Here is an 8,687-nt window from a genome sequence, read left to right on the forward strand (position 1 = left end):
GCTTAAATTAGAGTAGACAAACACAAAATTTTGCTTTGCATTTTTGGTTTTGGAAAAGCTGATTCTGTATGATAAACATGTATTGTGCAAATGGTGCACTTGCAGATATGACCTACTCTCTATTCTGTCACCAGTTTGTAGTAAGAAAGGTTATTTTTTAAATGTCATCTACATGGGAAAATACATCTTCTGGACAGTTTGCACAATTTAAATTTTCCATTTTGAAAGAAATACCTCTTAAAAAATGAGGAAATAAATGTGAATAATATTGTGATTGACGTAATGAAGGAGCATGGGGTCATGGGAGTTGATGTCAAAGAACAGCCACTTCCGATAGAAATCTATCTGATGTGAAATCCTGTTCACAGATGAGGTAATGAATTCAGTTTTTATTCATGTTAATTTCGTCACATTCGCCAACTTCCTACCTGGAAGTTAAAGCAACTAGGGCAAGTTGGAAAAAGTACTGTTAAGTGAATAACATTTCTATGGGTTTAAACATTGTTGGAAACGTCTGAGATAATGTAAGTACACAACTCTATAATATATAATGTAGGTCAAGTCCTTTTTAGACATTTTAATTAGGAAAACGATGCATATTATACGTTTGAATACAAACCAAACCCAAGCTGTGAACTTCGCCACTTACTGGTAAAGCAAAGTGACTACTTCTACCCTGCACTCAACATCCAGAAAAGCCAAAGCGATAAATGATTTATGGATGAGGACTGTACGCTACCACAAGCCACATTAAAAATACAGAATGTACACACAACAAAGGAGGACTGTAAACTGGGTCTCCTAAACTTCCTTCAAAGGCTGTGTGAGAGTATTTACACTTCTGTTGAAAGGGTTCTCTGGGGTCAACCTGGTTAGAAGGGTGACAGCTAATATGAATTCAGACGCATATATAGGTGAAGATATTGTTTCTCAAATTATATAGTTCACACTCCTTACCCTTAAATAATGAGGTTTGTTTTGTTTTTGTGATTTTTTTTTTGCATTGTGACCTGAAATCACCTTTCTTCACATCGATGTCTTTTCATATCCGAAGCCATCTGTGGAACGCAGCTGACCAGAAATGTCAGCCATTACCAGCAGAAGCCATTTTAAAAAGGTTTTTTTTATTTCTTTATGAGCGGATAAGAATAGATCAAAAGTGACATTGTGCTGACCTTTTGGTGCTGAACATCTTGGCAGCGCCTTCTTTCTCCTGCTCAGAGGCTTCGGGAGGTCAAGGCTTGATGTTGACTTTTCAAACCTGCAGGAAGCACGCACACACACACACACCTGCACACATACATACAAAGAAAAAGACAGGGGCAGGGGACAGAGGGAGAGAACAGTGAGATTTTCAGCATCAAAGTCAGGTCGCCCTCAAGTTGTCTGGATGCCTTGGCCACACAACCTCCGTTAACTGGCCTCCAACTGAGCGACACAAATAGACTGGGCATGGCAGGAGGCAATGACCAGAGCATAACTCAGACAACATGACAAAGACAATGCATGGGCATGGGTATTGAGTCAGCTTTTATAATTATTTGCTTTACCATGGCACAACAGCACCCATTTAAAAAGTGGAATTAATTAGCTCAGAAGCTCAACTGGAGCAATCTTCAGTCTCTTAATGGCTAAAACCAAACTGGGTCTCTCATATATATATGCGCTATACCTACCACACTATATAATGGCTAAGAGTTAGCCTCTGCTCTTTTATGTAAAGGTTATCAGAGACTGTGGAGGAGGAGCTGGAGTAAAAGAAGATAGGGTTCAATAATTAATGCTGAGGTCTATGCAGGCCTCACTTCTCACCCTCTCCTCTCTGTAATGAGATGAGTGGAGGGCCAGAGGGAAGGAGGGAGGGAAAGGGAAAGAGAATGGGGTGATTAAAGCGGCCGGCTCTGCCCCAATCTACCTTCTTTCTTCCCCCTCCATCAGTTAGACCCACGAGCATGTACACACACCACATCATTTATAACACCTGGAGTGTGTTTCCTCTCTCCTACACACTGGCAGGGAGTGGAAGAGAGCTGAATAAGCAGGCATAAAGGTTAACAAAGTAGTGTGACACTGGAAACATCTGATCATTCATTCAGGTGACATGGAAACCTTGGATGTACTCAGTTCTGTAAGTAATCTAAGGCAGGGCAGCAGCCAACTGTGTAGCTTCCATGATTCACAGAAGATAACAACACAGGCGAGCAGATACAAAATTGTATTATTATCATCATGTATTAGTTTTACAGACAACAAAATATTTTAAATACAGCCTGCAGTTAAGATTAATTGTTTCAACACTGCATTACTTCCAAGGTATGACGTGCATTTGATAATGCAATTAGCTGGATTAAGGATTAGAATAGTCTCCCTGTTACGAGCCAGACAAAACACACATTTCAGATAAGGGTAAAAGCTGTTGTCAACAGTTCGGCAACACTTTCACACTCCATCAAGGGTGGACTCACCATTGTACACAGAAAAACATATTTTAACAAATTTTCACACATTATTCCAAGATGGTTACTCCTACTGCTTTGCAGTTGCTCCAATAAATTAGATGCTTTTGTATTTGCAGCGGTTCATTATCGAAGGAAACCAGATACTGTACAAACACAGTGTGTTTAGTTCCCTTCAAATTCACTTATTTGCTTAGTGTTTATATTAGATTTCATTTAGATTCATCAGCGATGGCTTTGTAGACAGTTTTGTTGATGGGCTTGGAACTACAACGAAGAGGCTGACACGAACAGTTTCTCATACTCAGCTGCTCACAATGATGTGACATGAACATGACATAAGGGCACAGTGATGTTTTGAGAAAAATGCTATTATACACACAGTGACAAAGCTAACACTCTAATGTTAAGCAGGTATAGTTATACCATGATAGCCAACTTATTTTAGTGTGTTTTCCAGTGTGAAGTAAACACACAACTGTCATATAGTAAAAAACGGTTACGTCCTATGTCCTCTCCTAAACACTTTTCCTTGACTTAGGTAGAAAACATAATGAGGTCAACGGAAAATGTGAAGGACAACTCATAAGGAAGACAACCGTAGTGCTAGGAGACTGCACTTACAGGCTTAGTGAAGCAATATTTATGTATACAGTATTTTGTTTAGGGTTGCGTATTGGCAAGAATCTGGCGTATCACGTTACAGGGGTTACAATTCAACATCTTGTGATATATTGCGATACTGTATGCTAGGCAATATATTGCCATTTAATTTAAAAAAAATTTAATTTACTTATAATATAAAGAACACACCAACATATAAATTAAACCTTAGTCCCAAAGGTAAAAATGTATTTTCTATTTGTTTTTTTAATGCAACCAGAACAGTTGGATCTTGTATTGATCACAGTTGCTGTAACATCCAACATCGTAGCCCTCAGTTTACATTTACAACACTGCTATCTAGCGTTTTGGGATTTAATCACAAAAATTGTTTTTGAGAATTGATACATATCACAAAATAAAATACTACAATAGAATATTTTTTTACACCTCTAATATTGTTTTGATGGTGATACTGTCAACTAGAGAGTCAATATGCCTACTCCCAATATGATCGATGATCTGAAAGAAATCTATATTTATGGTTTTTGTAAGTGTCACAAGCATAAAACCGGTGCTCTATAGCTTAAAGGTCGCTGGTGCAAGGAATTGTGGGTCTGCATTATCTCTTTTTCTTTGGTAAAGGATGGTCCAGGGTATCCTATGCTGAAGAAAGGTAAGAACTGAAGCATTTAGAGATTCAAACAGCTCTTATCCTGGCTGCCACTGAAATACATCCAGGTTATTTCACTCAGTTAGGAACCTTCCAACATTAAAAAGACTATTTGAACGCAGCCACTGTCTGCCAGAGTCTGTTTACTTTTTCTATTGTTCCCTTGCTAGAACTAAGCCTGCCAGCTGCTGTCAATCAAACACTGACGGGAAGATTTTTTTTCCTTACTTTTATTAATTAAATGTAAGAATACATTAGAAAACACTGGGATTATGCAAAAATGTATGCTTAAATGTGATCAGTTCAGTTGGACTGACATTTGTGGTTCTAGAGGAAAGGCCAGGGGATCACCAAAGTCATTACATACAACAGTTGTTGAGATAGCTCAGTTTGCAAAATCTCTGAAGCAGTAAATCACATTTAAACTGGTTCTGTTTTATATGTCTGAAACATTTCATACCATTATGGCAGCAAGGGGACAATAATGCGATGAGAAATATCTTGCCATAAAGGGCTGCAGGTACATGCACAGTGACAACCAATTATTATAAAATATTTCATTTCATTAAAGCCAACTGTTTATCTAATCTGAGGGGAAATTCAGAGCCCAGGGAGTACAGAGAGATAATTTCAGAGTCGCATAATTTCCTTTTCCAATGCTGTTAAAATGTGACTCACCCTCCCATTCGTCACAGTGTTGCAGGGCTTTAAAATTATTACACAGAGTACTTCACCAAACCGAGCACTTCCCTCAGAAAAATAATAACAAGCCTTCAAGCGTTCAAGGGTCTATACTAAACCAAGACAAAAAACAAAAATACATTTAGACTTTATTTGGGATTATATGAGGCCAGCTTCACCTGCCAGTGGGCTTAAAGTTAGCACAAACCAATAAGTTCTTTTTTAAGCAATATACAGTCAAATGAAAAGTAACTTGAAGCCAACAAAGAGGAGAAAGAAAAGGATAGTACAGGAATAGAAGTAAGAACTATCAACTGAAATGAACTTCACTTTGTAACCTTATAGAGAAAAGTGCAAATAAAGTTTGTTATTATTTTTGGGAGTAAAAAAAAAAAAGTTAATGCATTTGTCTCATTTCAGTCATGTGAGATTGCATTTAGATGTTCTTTTCTTCTCTATCTGTCTGTAAACTGAAGGCAGACAACCAAATAACAAGCTATCATGTTCTAATTGTTAAACAAAAACTGCTAAAATTGCAGCATGTACAAGGCTAGTATTTGGATTTACATCCCTGCAAGGACACACCACAGTAAGCGCCGCAGAGACTGGGGAGTGACAAAAAGACTTCCCTCCTCAGGGAAACTTAAACCCAGAGCCCGCAGGTGGATGCTTGGGTTAGAACAGCAGCAGCGCCAAATGATGGCAGCAGTTACTGCAGAGTGATCAGTGCACTGAAAACTTAAACTGAATTGAATTAAATAGATTTTAAGTTGACACCTGACATATCTTGTTGTCTTGGTTTCGTTTTATGCAACCATGTAAAGGGGGCGCGACCACTGGTATTGTCATTTCTATGAAGGGCCGCTTCAACATTCAAGTACAAGAAAACGCAATATTCCGATTTTTTTTCTATTACTAACATCACACCTACAAAAATATAAAATATAAATATATACACCTATAACAAATATCATATGATCATTTTGTATAACCATTGTTTTGTACCGTCATTCAGTAACTTGTTGGTCACACAATCTCATTTCTCATTTTTGAGTGCCTTTAATCTGTTTATTAGCAGATTAATTTTGGCTTAAATTCATGTTTATATTTTCAGTTTTACTTCCTGCTGTGCAGCTGGAATAAACAAAGAACTCTGTGTTTGTGGTCGAAGAACTGAGTTAGCTGGGTGACAGTTAACAAGATCATTTAATCTGACTAATATCCTAACAGTCTGGATTAGTTGAGCAGTGGATGAAGAACAAGGTGCTGTACGAGGATTATGTGGACACCTTGTATGATTCAGCTATTTAACCGACTGGGTTTCATGCAGCAGCCTCTTGCCCCCAAAATTCAAAGTTCTCATTAATTATCGCCACTAGAAAGAAGAGAAGATGAAAAAGGGACCACTTAAAAAAGAAAGGAAAAAGTGTCAAAATTACTCAGATGCCGACTCAAACCGCATTAAAAGTAAAATTTAAATGACCTTGTGGTCAGAATATGGCTCCAGTAGGATTTTGCTTATATAACAATCACAGACACGGAAGATCTGTAAGAGACTGAGAACACTGTGTGTCACACATAGTGCAAGTGTGTCAGTAAATCATAAAGCCTCTGAAAGGTTACATTCAGTGCTTATCTGTCTTTCTGCACTATCACTAAAGCATGAACCTACACCACAACAATGCACCGGTGGAGCCATGTGGTTCGTCCTGACATGAATGGACCTTGTCTACTTCTATCTCCATAGCAAAAGAACCTTGTTGGGGGATGTTTTTCCTGCCGAGCCTCATTAAGCCAGCCTTGTGTTTCAGCTTAATTGTCTCTGGGCGTGCAGAGCATCCTGACAAACACTATCAGCATCCAAGCATGTAATGGATTGAGCAGAATCCCTCAGATATACAGGGGGGACAGCAAGTATCGCCGGTGCTCAGGTCTGCACTTCTTCTGAAAGCTGCCGGCCATAAAACAACAATGACACAGGGGTGATGTGTTCGGTCTTACACACACTGCTCTAAGTTAAGGGCTGACAGAGCTATTTCACACAAAACAGAGATGAGCTAAGCATGTATCCAGTGCAGTGTTAACACAACCAGCTGATCACAGGCCAAATGCTTCCCCAGCCAAGGCAAATATAGGAAAGTCTATCCACTGTTTCAAATCTAAACTGTTTTAGATGTTCATTTCAATTCTCTGTGCCGCTGGGTTTATGAATGACTGATGAGAGGAGAAGGTAAATAAAGATATCAGCTGTGCTGGTTCCTGGATGAAATCCAGAGTGTGAGCAGAAGTGGAGTATTGATCAGAGGCAGGATTAGCTGGCCCAGCATGCAGCTAAATCAGTAACAGCCATGAAGAAGTACAGAGGAAAGAAAACAACACAGCACCATACCTGGAGTATTTTAAGGCAACGCAGGGCCATTTTCTTTTCCGATACACCTCAGAAAAAATTAAAGTTGAAAGGCTGACTTCTGGCTGCAGAAAAGGAGCAATACCAGGTAACAGCTGAGATAGTGTCTGCAATACCCTTTTAGTTCAAATGAAGTCATAATTTGGGGTATAATGACTGTACTGTGTGGCGAGGAGAGGATGGCCGATATGGTGAACGGACTGACAAACAGATGCAGACTAGCTGCACTGGCTAGCAAACGAGCAGCACAAATTTCAACAGCTGGCACTGACACTGACGAGATTTACTCCTTAGGTATCCAGATTTGGTAGAGAACAACAAGGCATTTTCTGGTACTGGAAGCAATTTGGTCGTTGCCATAAAAGTATCAATGTTCTGAACCCAGCCCTTATCATGCAACTGCACAAATCAAACTGCCTGGAACAGATTTAATATAGAAAATGTCCATGTTTTCTTACAGTATAACACAAGGATTAAAAGTTAAGCGTTCAGTGAAAAGTGACTCAGAAAGAGACCGACGCCTAATTTGAAATTAGTAAAGTTAAATTCCAATATAGTTCAGCCAAAATCTAAATTTAGCCTAAAACACATCTGTTAAGTTGCTGCAGTGGCATTTCAATCAGGGTCCAGTTCGCTGCAGTGATATGACTCATTTTCCCTTCTGTTCTCCACTCCTGTCCCCTGGCTGTCCCATTGTCAGCACCTCACCATTGTTTACATCTCTCCCCCTCCAGGTCTCATCTCTCCTTTCTTCCCAATTCATTTCCTTGGCTGTGTCTGGCGGCGCACACAGAGCCTGATTGCAGTACGTTTCCTGAACTAATAGGGGTCACATTAGCCTGGCAGGAAACACAGTGCCATTATGGAAATGCTCGGTCAATTACTGGGCAATGAATAAACTACCTCTCTGTCATTTTTGACTCTCATATGTGCGTTGGTCTAATGGTCGCGATGCATGGTTGTTATCTGCTCAGGGGCATCTTATCTGCGTCTCCCGGAGGAACCCTGCAATATGCTCGAGGTCAGCTGTGTCATTGCTAGATTGTCGGGTTGCCCTGGATGAAGCGTTTCCCTGCAAATGTAAAACCTCAATGTAAATTTGGCCTCTTGTCATTGGAAAGGGATAACTGTTAGGATTCAGCATCCAAACAACACATATCCTGCAAACAAATACAATTAAGGCTATCTAATTTAGACCTAAGAACGACAACAGATGTATGTTTGAATTTGACAATTACCTTCTTTTTAGTAACCGGTTTGATTTAGACAGAAAAGCAGAAAATATGACAAAACATAAAAGAAAGACAATAACTTTAACCCACTGTGGGGTTCACAGCGACTAATGGATCAGAGTTCCCCAGTTTACTTCCTCATATTCCAGCATCTAATAGAGCGCTGGGAGGCTCATTCTAGCCTGTATCATAACAGCTATATCTATTATAGACAGCGTGCTCTGGGTAATATCAGATCCCCAATCTATGCTTATGGGAATGCCACTGCAATGAGGTTAAAATATGGAAGACTATAAATGTTTCTTAAATTACCATTTCCACTAAACAGAATACGAGTTCATGCTGGCTGAGTTCATTTAATATGTTTTATTAAACTTTTTGAACCAGCTCCCATAATGAATTTAAATACAAGATAACAAGGGGGGAAAAACTTGCTGGTAAAGAGCTCCCTGTAAAACTAATGGTCCGAGAACTCAGTTTAAAATTTCAATTAAGTAATAGATATTATGGGATATGACGTGGGCTACAGTACAAAATGTACAATTATTCTGTTGGTAAATTTGAATTAAGCTGTAAGACTAGACATTGCTCACACAACTACTTCCACCACATTTCAGTCAGGAATAAGCACATAC

At 39.2% G+C, this 8,687-nt stretch overlaps 1 protein-coding gene across 1 annotated transcript in view; it reads right to left on the reverse strand.

Annotated features, from left to right (window-relative positions):
* Nucleotides 1–8,687, reverse strand: part of oxr1a (oxidation resistance 1a) — a gene marked incomplete in the record, with an annotated part of 146,826 nt that overhangs the window by 131,828 nt on the left and 6,311 nt on the right. The window contains 1 exon segment of the mRNA XM_035671759.1: nt 1,176–1,290. Within this exon segment, the coding sequence (XP_035527652.1) occupies nt 1,176–1,192 (17 nt within the window).

Source organism: Morone saxatilis, unplaced genomic scaffold (genome assembly GCF_004916995.1).
Source record: "Morone saxatilis isolate NCDOM2014 unplaced genomic scaffold, NCSU_SB_2.0 Contig24, whole genome shotgun sequence".
NCBI classification, from domain to species: domain Eukaryota; kingdom Metazoa; phylum Chordata; class Actinopteri; family Moronidae; genus Morone; species Morone saxatilis.